Source organism: Hypanus sabinus, chromosome 8 (genome assembly GCF_030144855.1).
Source record: "Hypanus sabinus isolate sHypSab1 chromosome 8, sHypSab1.hap1, whole genome shotgun sequence".
Classification (NCBI taxonomy): Eukaryota; Metazoa; Chordata; class Chondrichthyes; order Myliobatiformes; family Dasyatidae; genus Hypanus; species Hypanus sabinus.
In genome coordinates, this window is record NC_082713.1 from 89,252,445 (window position 1) to 89,270,724 (window position 18,280).

Here is an 18,280-nt window from a genome sequence, read left to right on the forward strand (position 1 = left end):
TATAAAAGGGGATAGCAAAAGCATTTTTTAGCTCTGTGAAGAGAAAGAAGATAGTTAAGAACAATGTTGGCCCCTTGAAGAATGAATTGGGAGAAATTGTTATGGGAAACGGGGAAATGGCAACAGAATTTAATGCGTACTTTAGATCTGTCTTCACCAGGGAGGACACAAGCAATCTCCCAGATGTATGGATGGGCCAGGGTCATAAGATATCAGAGGAATTGAGACAGATTGACATTAGGAAAGAAACTGTGATGAGTAGACTGGTAGGACTGAAGGCTAATAAATCCCCGGGTCCAGATGGTCTGCATCTGAGGGTTCTAAAAGAGGTGGCTCAGGAAATTGCGGATGCATTGGTAATCATTTTCCAATGTTCCTTAGATTCAGGATCAGTTCCTGAGGATTGGAGAGTGGCTAATGTTATCCCACTTTTCAAGAAGGGAGGGAAGGAGAAAACAGAGAACTAATGTCAGTTGTGGGGAAGATGCTTGAGTCCATTATTAAGGACGAAATAGTGGCACATCTTGATGGCAGAAATAGGATTAGGCCGAGCCAGAATGGATTTACCAAGGGCAAGTCATGCTTGACTAATCTGTTGGAGTTTTTTGAGGGTGTAACAAGGATGTTAGACGAGGGTAAGCCAGTGGATGTTGTGTACCTAGATTTTCAGAAGGCATTCGATAAGGTGCCACATAGGAGATTGGTGAGTAAAATCAGAGCTCATGGCATTGGGGGCAGGGTTTCAACATGGATAGAAAACTGGTTGGCAGATAGAAAGCAAAGCGTAGCAGTGAATGGGTGTTTCTCGGACTGGCTGGAGGTGACTAGTGGGGTACCACAGGGCTCTGTATTGGGACCACAGCTCGTTACGATTTATGTCAATGATTTAGATGAGGGCATTGAAAACTATATCAGCAAGTTTGCTGACGATACTAAACTGGGTGGCAGTGTGACATGCGAAGAGGACGTTAGGAGAATACAGGGAGACTTGGATAGGCTGGGTGAGTGGGCAGATACTTGGCAGATGTCATTCAATGTGAATAAATGTGAAGTTATCCACTTTGGAAGCAGGAACAAGAGGGCAGAGTATTGTCTGAACGGTGTAGAGTTAGGTAAGGGAGAAATGCAAAGAGACCTAGGAGTCCTAGTTCACCAGTCAATGAAGGTGAATGAGCAAGTGCAACAGGCAGTGAAGAGGGCAAATGGAATGTTGGCCTTTGTTACAAGGGGAATTGAGTACAAGAGCAAGGATGTCCTTTTGCATTTGTACAGGGCCCTGGTGAGACCACACCTGGAATATTGTGTACAGTTTTGGTCTCCAGGTTTAAGGAAGGACATTCTGGCAATTGAGGAAGTGCAGCATAGATTCACTAGGTTGATTCCTGGGATGGCAGGGCTGTCTTACGCAGAGAGATTGGAGAGATTGGGCTTGTACACGCTGGAATTGAGGAGATTGAGAGGGGATCTGATTGAAACGTTTAAGATAATTAAAGGATTTGATAGGATTGAGGCAGGAAATATGTTCCAGATGTTGGGAGAGTCCAGTACCAGAGGGCATGGATTGAGAATAAGAGGTCAGTTATTTAAAACAGAGTTGAGGAAGAGCTTCTTCTCCCAGAGAGTTGTGGAGGTGTGGAATGCACTGCCTCGGAAGACGGTGGAGGCCAATTCTCTGGATGCTTTCAAGAAGGAGCTAGATAGATATCTGATGGATAGGGGAATCAAGGGATATGGGGACAAGGCAGGGACTGGGTATTGATAGTGAATGATCAGCCATGATCTCAGAATGGCGGTGCAGACTCGAGGGGCCGAATGGTCTACTTCTGCACCTATTGTCTATTGTCTATAACTCACTGCTGACAGCAGCCGAAATAATGTAGCAGTTCAGCAACTTACTACCAACGACCAGAATCAGGTGAAGGCACTACCTTTCTCACTATCGCCACTCAGCCGCCTTTAGCCACGTCAGTCCCAGTCCCAGATCGTCCTCTTCAGCAGCTTCACTTCAGCAAACTTGGCTACTAACGTCCCATCTCTCGTAACTACGTCTGGACCAGAACTGAGTCCACCACCAGGCTGATACTCCGGTGAGCCTGAAGGCTGCAGCTTGTTGTTACTCAGTGGGAGTTGACTTTCCAAGCCCAGACTAGTCTGTTGGGTGATGATGCATTTAAACTGAGGTACACGATGAATCCCTTCGATGAACCCCCACTCAGGCTGCTCAACTGTCTGGGAACAAGGTTACCAAACAGCCAGTCATATCAGCAATTTGTTGCTGAGCTCAAGAGAGTTTTGATCTTCTAGTATGGGGTCAGGAAGCTGCCCACTGACTACTGGGACAATGAGCGACAGTGTAGTAAAGTTCCACACCCTTGTGGTGGAACAAGAGAGCCCTCATCAGTGCTTTCCAGCAGAGATTTACTATTGGGGCCTGGAATGAGTTCATAGTGCATGACAAGGTTGGATGACCTGATTAATCTGGACTTTTGAATTGACAACCAGGCAACTGAGTTTCGCAAAGAAAGAATGCCCAAGATACTTAGATCACCATTTGTCTGCATTACCTAGTATACAGTCCACAAAGGAGCCTGTGCAGGTGAGGCCCATGTAACTATCTCCAGAGGAATGAGATGAGTGCAGGAGAACAAGTTGCTGTCTCTATTGTGATGATCCAGGACACTTCCAGTCCATGTCCCGAGCACCCAGGGAAAGAGCATACCCTCAGCAGGGAGTTCAGTCGGATTGGTTCTCCCTGCAAACATCCTCCCATAATCAGGTAACATTCCGAGCTTCCGGGTTGTGGTGGTCCCAGACCCATGAGCTTCAGGCATTTATTGACTCCAGGGCAACCAGGAACCTCATGGACATCTCTGTCTCAAAAGTAGAGAGTTCCAAATCAGCAGCTGGGAGGAAGTATCAATGTCAAGGCCCTGGCAGGTCATGTCTGAGTACCAGCAAGATCCACCTTTCCAACTTGTGCCTGGTCTCCCCTGGTTATCTCGACACAACCAATAGATTGATTATCCTTAAAGGTGATCCAAAAGTGGGGACCAGCATGCCAGTTTACCTTTCTGGGTCCAGCACAAGCTGCTGTCTTTAATCGTGTCGAGCGTCAACTACTAGTATGGACCTGTCTTCTTGAGGCGTTCAGTAAAAAGGCCACTTCCTTGCCTCCACAACAGTTGTGTGACTGCACCACTGACCTCTCCTTGCCCAGCACTAGTCCCCTCCATGACCAGCTCTTTGCCCTCTCGCATGCTGAAATGGGGACCGGAGAGGAATACACTAAGGGGGACATGACCTTAAGGTTTAACCATTGTCAACTTCACCAGCAGGGGTAGGCTTCCTTTCCCTGAGCAGGAGAGACAGCAAGCTCTGTCCCTGCATTGATTACTGGCCCCTCAACAATGTCACAGTGAGGAACTGCTGTCCTTTTGCCCTGCTTGCTTCAGCATGCAGACAGACCTGCATAAAGTTTACCACCTGGATTGTATTTGAGAAGGGGTTGAGTAGAAGATAGCCTTCAACACATCCCTGTCACCTCCAGGTCCACAAAACTTGAATCTGGAATGTAATCGTGGTAATTTTCAGTTATCTGAAAAGATGTTTAAACATTGCATGAGCAAGGTCACAGGCCGATGTTAGGGAGGGGAAGGTTTCAAGTCTAACATTCTCTTTTCACTTCATAAGGTACTTGTAGCAAAGCTCCAGGACAGGTAGGACAGCTTACTTCTCAATGGGAGCAGGCATTATTAGCAACCTTTTTAATGGTACTTCAGAGATCCAAAATGACATCTGCAGTATATGATGCAATTTGATGGTGAATTGCTCATGGCGTCAATACACACAGACCATAATGTCAGTCAGCATGCAACACTAGTTTGATGGCAGTATTGAGATTTTGGATAACAGTTGTCAAATCACTGCCCTGCCATAGTGGTTGATCACAGTGAAGGGACCCCTCTCAATGCTCTTAAAAGAGTTCACTAATTTACCCGGGTGGGTTATTAGCTGCTGATATCTTCAGGAGTTGCTTCTACTTGCAGAGGTCAATGGGAAAGTTGTGGCAAGTTTTCTGATGTCAGGGCTTTTACTCAAACCTTCATCCATTGGTTGCAGTCTTTTTCCCAAGGAAGAGGATTTTAAAACAAGAGGGGATAGGTTTATGCTGAAGGATTTAAAGGGTGCCTGACATGCAAATGTTTCACACAGAAAATGTTAGGTATATGGAATGAGCTGCCCTAGGGATTGGCATAAGTAAATAATTGAAAGTCATTTGGACAGAATCATAGACAGGAAAGGTTTAGAAGGAAATGGGCCAATACGAGACAAATACCATGCAAACTAATGTTAGGTTAGGTCTGTAGAATTTCCCAGCTGGTGGCATCATGGTCTGGTATGGAAGTGCCATTGCTAAAGAATGGAAAAGGCTGCAGAAAGTGGTAGATAGCACCCGATCCCATCACAAGCAAAGCATTCCACACCAGTATGCACATTTAAATGGAGCACTGCCATAGAAAGCAATGTTCATCATCAAAGACCCCCATCATCCAGGCCATTACTTCTTCTCGCTAGTATCAGGAAGAACAGAAACCTTATGTTCCACACCACCAGGTTCAGGAACTCTATAATCATCAGGCCCCTGAACCAGCATGGATAACCATACAACCATACAACAATTACAGCATGGAAACAGGCCATCTTGGCCCTTCTAGTCCATGCCGAATGCTTATTCTCATCGAGGTCCACCAACCTGCATTCAGCCCATAATCCTCCATTCCTTTCCTGTCCATATACCTATCCAATTTTACTTTAAATGACAATATTGAACCTGCCTCTACCACTTCTACTGGAAGCTCATTCCACACGGCTACCACTCTCTGAGTAAAGAAATTCCCCTTCATGTTACTCCTAAATTTTGCCCCCTAACTCTGAACTCATGTGCTCTTGTTTGAATCTCCCCTACTCTCAATTGAAAAAGCCTATCAATGTCAACTCTATCTATCCCCCTCATAATTTTAAACACCTCTATCAAGTCCCCCCTCAACCTTCTACACTCCAAAGAATGAAGACCTAACTTGTTCAACCTTTCTCTGTAACTTAGGTGCTGAAACCCAGGCAACATTCTAGTAAATCTTTTCTGTACTGTCTCTATTTTGTTGACATCTTTCATTCTCTGAGGCTGATGTCCGAACATTCTTTAAGAGGGTGAATTCATGAAAGGCATCAGGTCCTGACAGTGTACCTGACCAATGCACTGGAATACTAGTGGATATATTCAACTTCTCACTTCTGTGGTCCGGGGTTTCCACCTGCTTCAGAAAGGTAGCTATTGTATCAGTGTCCAAGGAGAACATGGTGAACTACCCTGATGACTACTGTCTGTTAGTACTTACTCCACTCTAATGAAGAGTTCTGGGAGGTTTTTTATGGTGCAGATTAACTCCTCCCTCTGAGATCATCTGGATCCACTCTGGTTTGCCTACCACCAAAGCAAGTCAAAGGCAGATGAGACTTCTCTGACTCTTCCCACTGCTCTGGACCATTTCGACAACAAGAACTCATACATCAAGCTGCTGTACATTGACTGCGGCTCAGTGTTCAACACAATCATCCCATCCAAGCTCATCATCAAGCATCAAGACCCGGGCCTCTGTAACTGGATGCTCAACTTCCACATAGACAGATCTCAGTCCATGACGAATGGTGCAAAATCTCCTCCTCACTGACCATCAGTACTGATAAACCTCAGGGACGCACGCCTTAGCTTCTGCTGCATACCCACATGATTGTATAGTTATTAACAGTTCCAATGCCATCGTAAAATTCATCAACAACATTTCTGTAGTTGGACGAATCACAGATAGTCATGAGTCAGCTAACTTGACTGAGACAGGAGACTTGTTTGAGTTGTGCTGCAAAACTAAAGTGCTGTTGTTGACTTCAGGAATCTACATTGTACGACTGGTAGTGGAGAGAGTCATTAGCTTTAAACCCCTGAGTAATAGCATATCGGGTGAAATGTCCCAAGCCCAGCATATAGATGTGGTCATGGGGAAACACAGCAGTGTCTTTATTTCCTTAGCAGCTTGAGCAAGTCCAGCTTGTCATAAAGCACTCTGATAATCTTTGACTAGTGTACTTTTGATGGTTCCATTGTGGTCTAGTATGGCTGTTCAAATGTACAGGGACACAAGAAGCTGCAGAGAGTACTACACTCTGCCCAATATCATCCTGTGAAAAGGCACATAGAATATAGAATCTAGGAACCTGCAGCACATTACAGGCCCTTCGGCCCACAGTGTTATGCCGACCATGTAACCTACTCTACAAACTGCCTAGAATTTCCCTACCACGTAGCCCTCTATTTTTCGAAGCTCCACATACCTATCTAACAGGCTCTTAAAAGACCCCATTGTATCCACTTTCGCCACCACTACTGGCAGTGCATTCCATGCCACCCACAACTCTTTGTGTGAAAAACTTTACCCTGACATCCCATATAACCATATAACAATCACAGCACGGAAACAGGCCATCTCGGCCCTTCTAGTCCGTGCCAAACACTTACTCTCACCTAGTCCCACTGGCCCGCACTCAGCCCATAACCCTCCATTCCTTTCCTGTCCATATACCTATCCAATCTTACTTTAAATGACAATACCGAACCTGCCTCTACCACTTCTATGGAAGCTCGTTCCACACAGATACCACTCTCTGAGTAAAGAAATTCCCCCTCATGTTACCCTTAAACTTTTGCCCCTTAACTCTCAAATCATGTCCTCTTGTTTGAATCTCCCCTACTCTCAATGGAAAAAGCCTATCCACGTCAACTCAATTATTTTAAATACCTCTGTCAAGTCCCCCCTCAACCTTCTATGCTCCAAAGAATAAAGATCTAACTTGTTCAGCCTTTCCCTGTAACTTAGGTGCTGAAACCCAGGTAACATTCTAGTAAATCTCCTCTGTACTCTCTCTATTTTGTTGACACATCTTTCCTATAATTCAGTGACCAGAACTGTACACAATACTCCAAATTTGGCCTCACCAATGCCTTGTACAATTTTATCATTACATCCCAACTCCTATACTCAATGCTCTGATTTATAAAGGCCAGCATACCAAAAGTTTTCTTCACCACCCTATCCACATGAGATTCCACCTTCAGGGAACTATGCACCATTATTCCTAGATCACTCTGTTCTACTGTATTCCTCAATGCCCTACCATTTACCATGTATGTCCTATTTTGATTATTCCTACTAAAATGTAACTTCACGATTCATGAATCACCATGATTCTGAACTGATTCTACGAGTTGTATCTAAATAAAGTTACTATGGTTAATTTCCAATCATTGGAGAGCAGCAGTTGGAGGACTGCTGAAGTTACAAGATGCCATTGGCTTTGATAAGCTGACTGGCTGATTGGCATGTTGACTGTTGAGTATTTACACCAGTTTCACATTTTAAGTTCAGATTTCCTGTACCTGCAGTTTCTTTTTACTTTCACGTCCTTGATTATTATTGATCTACCAATGCTGATCATTTTCTCTGTCCTCAACCTCAGGAATTCCCACCCTTGATCTCTCTACCTTTCTTCCCTACCTCCCTAAAAACCTTTAAGTCAACCTTCCTGATGTTTCTGTAGATGAAATTGTTAAATTTTGTTTGTGATGGGATACTTCAGTGTTCAACATAAATTTCTCTGGTTCATGTTGTTTCTATTTCCATCCCTTGAATAGCCGCTTCCAGCAAAATATTTATCTCCAATACCTTCCAACAATAGATTCAATTCTACCAAAGTGCTCTGATCTACCCTGGTACCAAAATGGATATATGTCCCAAAGTATGCACCAACATTATCTTATTAAAAAAATGATTCTAGAACATCGATCAGTTTTTCAGCACGGACAAGAGTTCATCTGGAATAAAGCAATAAACAAGATGCTGGTAGGATCTGTAGAGGGAAATAGCATTTTGGGCTAAGATATTTTATCTGGCTTGAAGGATAGAGGAGAGAGGGGGGAGACAGCAGTATAGAATGGTAAGGGGAAGGAGCATAACAAGAGCTAACAAGTGATACTGTAGGTGGATTCAGTTGATGGGGAGGGATGATAGACAAATGGAGAGAGGAGAATGTGGACTGTGAAAGAGATTGGGAGGTGAAAGGAGGAGCAGACACAGAACTGCAGATAAGGAAATCTGATGGGCAAGTAAGGAGGAACATGGAATCAAGCAAGGGAGGTGGAGGGCAAATGGGAACAGTGAGGGAGTAATATAGTGATGATGGAGTAAGCAGAGAGAGGGAAATAAATAGGGTGATGGGGATGGAACGAGTGTAAGAAGAACTGGGTAGATCAGAAAGTGAGAGTAAAGGGACAGAGGGAGAGGAGTTCCTGGAAGCTGGAGAATGCAATGCTCATGTGGCCTGTGGTAGACTACCCAGCTGGAATATGTCTCCATTCTCTGAGACATATTCTCCTCTTGTTTTCTATAATCATTAATTTTGTCCTGTGAAGCAGATACTGAGGGGACGTCACGTGATGATGTAGGATCGAGATGTGGAAATCCAGCTCTCCCGTAAAAAAACAGTGAAGAAAAGTTAGTAAATACTTTATAAAAACTACTTATAAACTATTCAGGATTGTCTTAAGATATTCCTCCTAAACAGAAGCGGAAGAAAACTACTACTTTGAAGACAACACAAGTTGGAAAAGAATCAAGGCCGGACGCTATGAATGAGCCTCAGGCTCAACTGCATTTTACCTCTGGCGATACAGAACAGGAAACTGCGTTCTGACCGTTTCCATCAACCGTTTCCAAAAGAAAAGAGCAACAGGAATTGCGCATGCGCGAAGGAAAGAGCATGCGCAAACACAAGCAACCCAAACTACAAATCCCAGCTACGATCTGAACTGAAGGTGAAAGTGAAGATGAGGTGGAATCAGATTCTCTGGATAAATCAGACGAAGATGAAGAGACAAACAAAGAAGAGCAACAGGAAGAGGTTGGAGGTGATGGAGACATAAGAAAAACTTTGCTGCGAATAATGCATGAATTAATAGCATTAAAAGTAATAAAAAGATTAAAAATATGAAGATTATGTTTGATAAAATGATGAAAAGACAGGACAAAATGGACAAGAAAATTAAAAACTTGGAAGAAACAATGGGAGACACCATTGATAGTGTGAATAAAATGGAAGATAATATTTCTGCCTGGACATCAGAAAGAAAACAGTTGTTGGAAAAAGTGGATGTGCTTGAAAATTTTAGCAGACGGAACAATATTAAGATTGTTGGACTTAAAGAAGGTATAAGAGGGAGAGGATCCAATAAATTTTTTTCAAAAATGTATCCCGGAAATTTTGGAAATGGAAGAAGGAACCCAGTTAATTGAAATTCAAAGGGCTCACAGAGCCTTAAGACCAAGACCTCAAGTTGATCAAAACCCACGATCAATCTTGATAAAATGCTTAAGATATCAAGATAAAGAAAAGATCCTGAAGGCGGCTGCCCAATGTGCCAGAAAGAGAAATGGGCCATTGATGATAGAAGGGAAAACAGTTCTTTTCTATCCTGATATAAGTTATGACCTTTTGAAGAGAAAGAAGGAATTTAACCCAGCGAAAAATGTTTTATGGGAAAAAGGCTATAAATTTATATTGTGCCATCTGGCAACCCTGATAATTTTTTTGGATGACGGAAAAAGAAGATTTTTTATTGATTATCGGGATGCAGAAGAATTCGCACAAGAACTCCCAAATATTCGCTAATTATAGTCAAAGATTTAAAAGTGAAACTTGAGAAATATTAATCGAGAGTAGTGATATTATTTTTTTTCTTCTCATATATAATTTTTTATGTTACGGGGAGCTGTGGGAACTTTGGATCAATTGCTATGGGATTCACGTGTGTAATCATGGCGATTGCCTTGACCCGTACAACGGAGGGGGATAATGTTGTGTTTTTTTTTCATTCACAAAATTAGTAGGGGGGTATTTTGTTATTTTTTTCTTTATAATCTATTTTTCTTTTATCTTTCTTTCTTTGCCTGGACAATCGGGGGGGGGGGGGGAGGGGGGAGACACATAGCAACATGAAGAATTTTAAAAAGGTTCCCCAAGGTACTACAAAAGTTGAAAGATTAGGTATTATTATAGATTGGAGTAACTCTTAAAAATAATGACTAATTTACTGAATTTTTTAAGTTTTAATTTTAATGGGCTTAATGGACCGGTGAAAAGAAAAAGAATTTTAACATATATTAAGAAAATGAAAATAGTTATAGCTTTTTTTTTACAAGAAACACACTTAACAGAGAAAGAACATCAGAAATTAAAGAGAGATTGGGTCGGAAATGTTATCGCAGCTTCATTTAACTCAAAGGCGAAGGGAGTTGCAATTTTGGTTAATAAAACTTTACCAATTAAAATACAAAATGTATTAATTGATTCTGTGGGGAGATATGTAATTATACATTGTCAAATTTTTTCAGAACTATGGACTCTTATGAATATTTATGCACCAAATGAAAATGATGTAAAATGTATACAAGAGGCCTTTTTGAATTTGGCTGATGCATATGACAAAATATTAATAGGTGGAGATTTTAATTTTTGTCCAGACCCAGTTTTAGATAGATCAACAAAGGTTGTTACAAAATCAAAAGTAGCAAAATTAACTTTATCATTGATGAAAGTTTTAAATTTCATTGATATATGGAGAAGAATTAATCCAAAAGAAAGAGATTATTCATTTTATTCAAATAGACATAAAACTTATTCAAGGATAGATTTTTTTCTATTATCAATGAATATTCAAGACAGTGAAAAATATGGAATATAAAGCAAGAATATTGTCAGATCATTCCCTCTTGATAATGACAATGATAATGATGGATAAAGAGGAATCAATTTACAGATGGAGATTTAATTCAATATTGTTAAAATGTCAAGATCTTTGTGATTTCATGAAAAAGCAGATTCAGTTTTTTTTAGATACAAATTTACATTCAGTTAATGATAAATTTATATTGTGGGAAGCAATGAAGGCATATTTGAGAGGTCAGATAATAAGTTATACTTCTAAAATTAAGAAGGAATATATGGTAGAAACAGATCAATTGGAGAAAGAGATTACAAAATTAGAAAAAGAATCTCAAAGGTATATATGACAGAAGAAAAAAGAAGACAACTTGTTAACAAGAAGTTATAATATAATACACTTCAGACATACTGAACAGAAAAAGCAATTATGAGAACTAAACAGAGATATTATGAACTAGGTGAAAGATCACACAAGATTCTTGCTTGGCAGTTAAAAACAGACCAGACTTCCAAAACGATAAATGCAATTAAAACAAGTGTAAATAAAATTACTTATAAACCTTTAGAAATTAATGAAATTCTTAAGAATTTTTATTCTGAACTGTATCAATCAGAATCACAAAATGATAATGTTGAGATAGAAAGGTTTTTATCACAAATAACTCTTCCAAAATTGAATTCAGAAGAACAGAAGGGATTAGATATGTCTTTTACATTAAAAGATGTCGAAGAAGCTTATTTCTTTGTTGAACACCGACTATAAAATAATAGCAAAAATTTTATCTAATAGATTATCTAAATACTTACCAAAATTAATACATATGGATCAAACAGGATTTATCAAAAATAGACAATCAGCAAATAATGTAACTCGGTTACTTAGTATAATTCATCTGGCACAAAAGAGGGAGGAAATGAGTGTGGCAGTTGCTTTAGATGCAGAAAAAGCATTTGATAGATTGGAATGGGATTTTTTATTTAAGGTATTGGAAAAATATGGGTTAGGAAAATCTTTTATAAAATGGATTAAAACCTTAAATACTAATCCCAAAGATAAAAGTAATGACAAATGGTCAAGTTTCAACATCATTTCAGTTAACAAGGTCAACTAGACAAGGTTGTCCATTATCACCTGCTTTATTTGTGTTGGCGATAGAACCATTAGCTGAATTAATTAGAACGGACCCAGATATTAAGGGTTTCAGAGTTAACCAGGAGGAATATAAGATTAATTTATTTGCTGATGATGTTTTGCTTTATTTAACAAACCCATTGTATTTGCTGCGTAAATTATCTTCTAGATTGGAAGAATATGGGAAAATATCAGGCTACAAAATAAATTGGGATAAAAGTGAAATTCTACCCCTTACTAGGGGAAATTATAGTCAATATCAATTAATAACTCAATTTAGATGGTCGATAAGTGGTATAAAATATTTAGGTATAAGAGTTGATAATGATATAAAGAATTTATATAAATTAAATTATTTACCATTATTGAAAAAAATTCAAGAAGATCTTGATAAATGGATGATGTTACCAATAACATTAGTAGGCTGAGTAAATGCTGTAAAAATGAATGTAATCCCTAGATTACAATATTTATTCCAAACACTACCAATACAATTACTGCAGAAGTTTTTTCAAGAGTTAAATAAATGTGTGAGGAAGTTCCTTTGGAAAGGTAAGATGTCAAGAATATCATTGGAAAAATTGACATGGAAATTTGACCTAGGAGGATTACAACTTCCAAACTTTAAAAATTATTATGAAGCAAATCAACTTAGATTTATTGCATCTTTTCTTGATGAAGATAAACTGGCATAGATTAGAATAGAACTAGATAAAATAGGAGAAAATATACCAGAAGATTTTATATATAAATGGGAATCTAAATGGATACAGGAAAAGAAAGAATCTCCTATATTAAAACATTTGATTGATTTATGGAATAAGATAAATGTTGATGATGAGATAAAGAAATCTTCATTAGCAAAGAGACCTTTAATTAAAAATAAACTTAATCCTTTTACAATGGATAACCAACTTTTATACAACTGGTTTCAAAAAGGGATTAGATATATAGGAGATTGTTTTGAAGGAGGTATATTAATGTCATTTGATCAATTAAAGAATAAATATAAAACACGCTTTTTTGTTATTTCCAATTAAGGGCTTAATTAAGAGATAAATTGGGTCAAACAATGTTATTGCCGAAACCTAATGAAATAGAAATTTTAATTCAAAAAGGAAAAATTTAAAAGTTTATTTCTTGTATGTATAGTTTGTTTCAAAAGCAGGCAATTAAACAAGGAATTCATAAGTCAAGACAAAAATGGGAAACTGATTTGAATATTAAAATTGAAGAAACAAATTGGTCAAGACTGTGTCTTGACAGTATGACAAATACAACAAATGTCCAGCTAAGACTAGTGCAATATAATTTTTTACATCAATTATATATTACACCACAAAAAATAAATAAATTAAACCCAAATTTATCTGATCAATGCTTCCAATGTAATCAAGAAATTGGTACTTTTTTACACTCTACTTGGTCTTGTTTTAAAATTCAACCTTTTTGGACAAATTTAAGAGTTTTACTGGAACAAATTATTGGAATACAACTTTCACATTATCCAACATTATTTTTACTAGGCAATATTGAAGGGATAAAATCGAAATCCAAATTGAATAAATATCAGAAAGAATTCATAAAAATTGCACTGGCAGTAGCCAAAAAGGCTATTGCAGTTTCTTGGAAATCGGATTCATACTTAAGTATAGATCATTGGAAGAATGAAATTTTTAGCTGCATTCCACTTGAAAAAATTACTTATAATTTAAGAGATAAATATGAAATAGTTCTGAAAATTTGGCACCCTTATTTACAAAAGATACGATTAAATATATAGGTGCTCTGAAGATAAAATTATTGGTTATCCGGGGAAAGAAATAAATATACATATTAAAGCTATTATGAACTCCATGGAGCATGTGGGGATCTTCTGATATCCAGGCATTCTTTCTTTCTTTTTTCTTCTCTTTTTTTTCTATAGGGTTATGTTAGGGGGGAGGGGTTAAGGGGAGGGGGGAAGGGTTGATAATTTTTTTTTCTTTCTGTAACCTATTTGAAAATTCAATAAAAAAATTATTAATTTTTTTTTAAAAAGCAGATACTAACAGGGATCACTTACCACAGTGATAGCATCATTGAGCAGTGATTCACCAAAAACCAGAATGTGTAGCTGCTCATTTACGTGAATCTCTTCAAACACAGACAGGACGGCCACTGGGTCCACGGCTGCGATCAAGCTTCCAAACAACAGGTTGTAGAGAAGGGAGATATCCTTCAGGCCAAATGAATCAATCTGACAAATCCCGTAGAGAGACAAGCCAACTCCAAAAGCATTCCATATGGTCCCCACAACCGCATACCAAAGGATTGTTCCAATGTTCTCAAAGAAAGGCCGACTTGGCATAAAATAGCCTGCATCCAGTACGATGGGCGGCAGCAGGTAAAGAAAGAAGGTGTCAGTGCTCATTACAGGTGCTGACCCTTCATTCACTCCATACATTATTCCTCCCATTATCAGGCCAACAATTATGAGCAGGCAGCTTTCAGGCACAATTGAGGGAAGTTTGATGTAGAGATGAAATCCTGAATAGGGTATTAAAATAAAAGAAAATTAGATAGAATAAATATAGATAGATTATGGAGTCAATCAGCACAAAAATGAGCACTAGCATGCAACCATTTATGTTTACTGTTTTATTTTCTCACTATTTTCCTGCCATCTCCACTCCCAGCCCAATTTGACCACCTAATCAATAGAGGTAACTTACAGTGGTCAATTAATCTAACAATTTCTTGAGGATGTATGAGGAAATCAGAAAGCTAAGCAACTACAGGGAGAACATGCATACTCCACACAGAGGAGCTCCAAAGGTGATAACTGGAGCTGTGAGCTACAATTCTACCAAATCCTCATCCAAATGGTCTGACAGTTAGGAATGTTGTTGAAAGCACCAATATCGGGCAAGGAGGCAAAGCATGGCGGCAGCTTACATAGACGTGAACTACACAGGCATGGGCCTTTGAGTCACCATGTCTGTCCAACCATGATTTCAACCTAAATTAGGCCCACCTGCTCGTCCATGGCTTATATCCTTCCATTCCCTGCCTATTTGTGTATCTGTCTAAATGTTTCTTAAATGTTGCTGTTTCATCTGCTTCTGCAACTTCCTCTGGTAGTGCCAGGCATCTAACCACATTTTGTGTAACTTGTCTTGCACAACTCCTTTAAACCCTCTTTTTAAAGCTATGCCATCCTATATTTGACATTACCACAACTGGAAAAAGACTCTGATTTCTACCATCTCTATGCTTTGCATAATTTTATATACTTTTATTAAGTTTCCCCTTTGTCTCCGACACTTCAGAGAAACTATCTAGGTTTATCCAACCTCTCCTTACAGCTAATATTCTCTAATCCAGGCAACCATCTAATGAACTACTTCTGAACCCTCTCCAAATGTTCCAAGTCTTTATACTCAATGGTCAATGAAAGCAAGCATGACACGTGTGTACTTCTTTTGCCACTTTCAGGGACTTGCACTCAGAACATCACTACATCAATCTTCTTCAGACCTCTGCCATTTGACATCCTAAAATACAACTCTTCACACTTGTCCAGATTAAACTCCATCTGCAATTTCTCTTGCCAGATTTCTAACTGATCCACATTGTGGCTTTAATGATATCTCTCCAGTCATGGGATGGATCATTGGGCCACGATTCTGGGACTTGTTGACCATGAGTTTGAACTTTGGGCCTCAACTTCAAGACCCACAAGTACCTCTGATCTCAATGGTCTGGGGGAGTTATCAATCCTCATAACTCTCACCTGTACTGATCTCCAATCTGGGACTTGGAGAACATCTGAAGAACAACATTGAAGAACATCAGAACTTGGCACCATCTGGACAGAAGATGCCTCTGTCTACCTACATTATCTATGCCTCTTGTCATTTTATAAATACAAATACAAAATACAAATACTTTATTGTCGCCAAACAATTGAAACTAGAGCGTACAATCATCACAGTGATATTTGTCCCTGCACTTCACACTCCCTGAAGTACAAATCGAAGTAAATATAACAAAAATTTAAATTATAACATAATTAGAAAATAGAAAAGGGAAAGTACGGTAGTGCAAGTCAGGTCCAGATATTTGGAAGATATGGCCCAGATCCGGGTCAGGATCTGTTCATCTGTTCAGGATCTGTCTTATCACAGTTGGAAAGAAGCTGTTCCCAAATCTGGTCATACGTATCTTCATGCTCCTGAACCATCTCCCGGAGGGAAGTGGGACAAAATGTGTGTTGGCTGGGTGGGTCATGTCCTTGATTATCCTGGCAGCACTGCTCCGACAGCGTGCGGTGTAAAGTGAGTCCAAGGATGGAAGATTGGTTTGTGTGATGTGCTGGACTAGGTTCACGGTCTTCTGCAGCTTCTTCCGGTCTTGGACAGGACAACTTCCATATCATGTTGTGATGCACCCTAGAAGAATGCTTTCTACGGTGCACCTATAAAAATTAGTGAGGGTTTTAGGGGACAGGCCAGATTTGTTCAGCTTTCTCAGGAAGTAAAGGCGCTGGTGGGCCTTCTTGGAAGTGGACTCTGCTTGGTTAGACCAAGTCAGGTCATTTGTGATATTCACCCCGAGGAACTTAAAGCTTTTGACCTGTTCCACCTGCGCACCACTGATGTAGATGGGGTCATGCAGTCTGCTACTCCTACTGAATTCAACAACCAATTTCTTCGTCTTGCTAACGTTGAGGGATAGGTTATTGTCTTCGCACCATGCCACCAGGTTCTTAATTTCTTCTCTGTACTCAGACTCATCATTACCCAAGATGCGGCCCACAATCAGCAAACATATATTGAGTTCACTGGAAACTTGGCTACACAATCATGGGTGTACAGTGAGTACAGCAGGGGGCTGAGTACACAGCCTCGTGGGGCACCGGTGCTCAGACTGATTGTAGAGGAGAGCTTGTCCCTGATCTTTACAGCCTGGGTCCTGTCTGTGAGGAAGTTGAAGATCCAGCTGAAGATCTGAGTGCTAAGACCCAGGTTCCTGAGCACAGGAATCAGTTTATTTGGAATGATGGTATTAAAGGCAGAGCTGTAGTCGATGAAAAGGAGCCTTACATACGTGTCTTTATTCACCAGGTGTTCTAAGGAGGAATGTAGTGACAGAGAGATGGCATCTGCTGTTGACCTGATGCTCCAGAACCTTATGAACTTCTAAAACAAATTTTTCTGCAGAGTTGCTGTGCATCTACCCCTCCCAATGTTGAATATCACGTCTATGTTTGTCCCATTCTGTGCTGGTGTTTTGCCCAATACTCCCAATGGGACAGTGAAACTTGGATTTCTGCCCTCTCTCACAGTAACAGCAGTTCCCTTCCCACCAATATCTTTCAAGCAGTTTTTTCACCTGCACCCCGTAGTCATCAAACTGATGGTACATCCCACTAACCGAAAATGCTGCAGTTACCAACCGGCCTCTCCAGCCCTAGAACTGTCCATGGCCATTCCTCACAGCCAGCTACAGCCCACACCTCTGAAAGGGAGAATCTGTCCATCAGCCCAGGAAGGTTGGTCAAAGATCAAAGGGGGAGCAAGCCGACCTGAGAAAATCTCACAAACATGGGAGTTGGTTGGAAGTTTTCTTTCTGGTTATTGATATGGCTTTTTGTTCATTAAAATAATTTTTTTAAATTATCCAGCAATAGGAGCACTTAATATTCAAAGACAAGGGTAATGTCATATGCACAAAGGCATTTATCAATAGGTGCAGTGGAAAAACTTGCGACAGCATTACAGTCACATTCACATGAAAGTAAACATCAATTGTACATATATTTTGTAAGAAAGAACATAATTAGAACAAAATTAGTGCAAAGTGCTCAGCATCACCATAAAGTCTTTAAGCTGTAGTGATTAGGGATTGGCTTGTCGGCTGAAGATCGGAATGGTTGAAGGAAAGTTAGTGTCTTGAACCTGCTGGTATTGGATTTGAAGCTTCTTCACCTCTGGTCTGGCAGTTACTGTGAACAGCTGGTGTGGCCTGTGTGGTGGTCATCTTTCACTATGGATATAGCCTTCTTGAAACCTCACTTTCTGTAGGTACTACCAATGGTAGGAAACCAGTTAGCCATGGTGTTCAAGTCTTAGGCACCCTAGATCTTTTATATAAATTTTGCTTTAGATATTTATTTCTTGTCTTCTGCATTAGTGTGGCAGTAGAAAAGAGCAGATCTGGTTTTCCAAACATTCATTTTACAAAAAATTAAATGTTACAGAGAAAAGTTTGTATTTTGTTAAAGAAAGTAACATATTAAATAATAGACCATTTTTCAAATAAAAGCTTGATTAT

General features: G+C 39.6%; 1 protein-coding gene across 1 annotated transcript in view; it reads right to left on the reverse strand.

Annotated features, from left to right (window-relative positions):
- The window catches only part of LOC132397646 (sodium/hydrogen exchanger 2-like), a 369,476-nt gene that overhangs the window by 297,487 nt on the left and 53,709 nt on the right, over positions 1-18,280 (reverse strand). Inside the window, exon 2 of the mRNA XM_059976415.1 lies at positions 14,028-14,491. Within this exon, the coding sequence (XP_059832398.1) occupies positions 14,028-14,491 (464 nt within the window). The remainder of the gene's footprint in view (positions 1-14,027; positions 14,492-18,280) is intronic.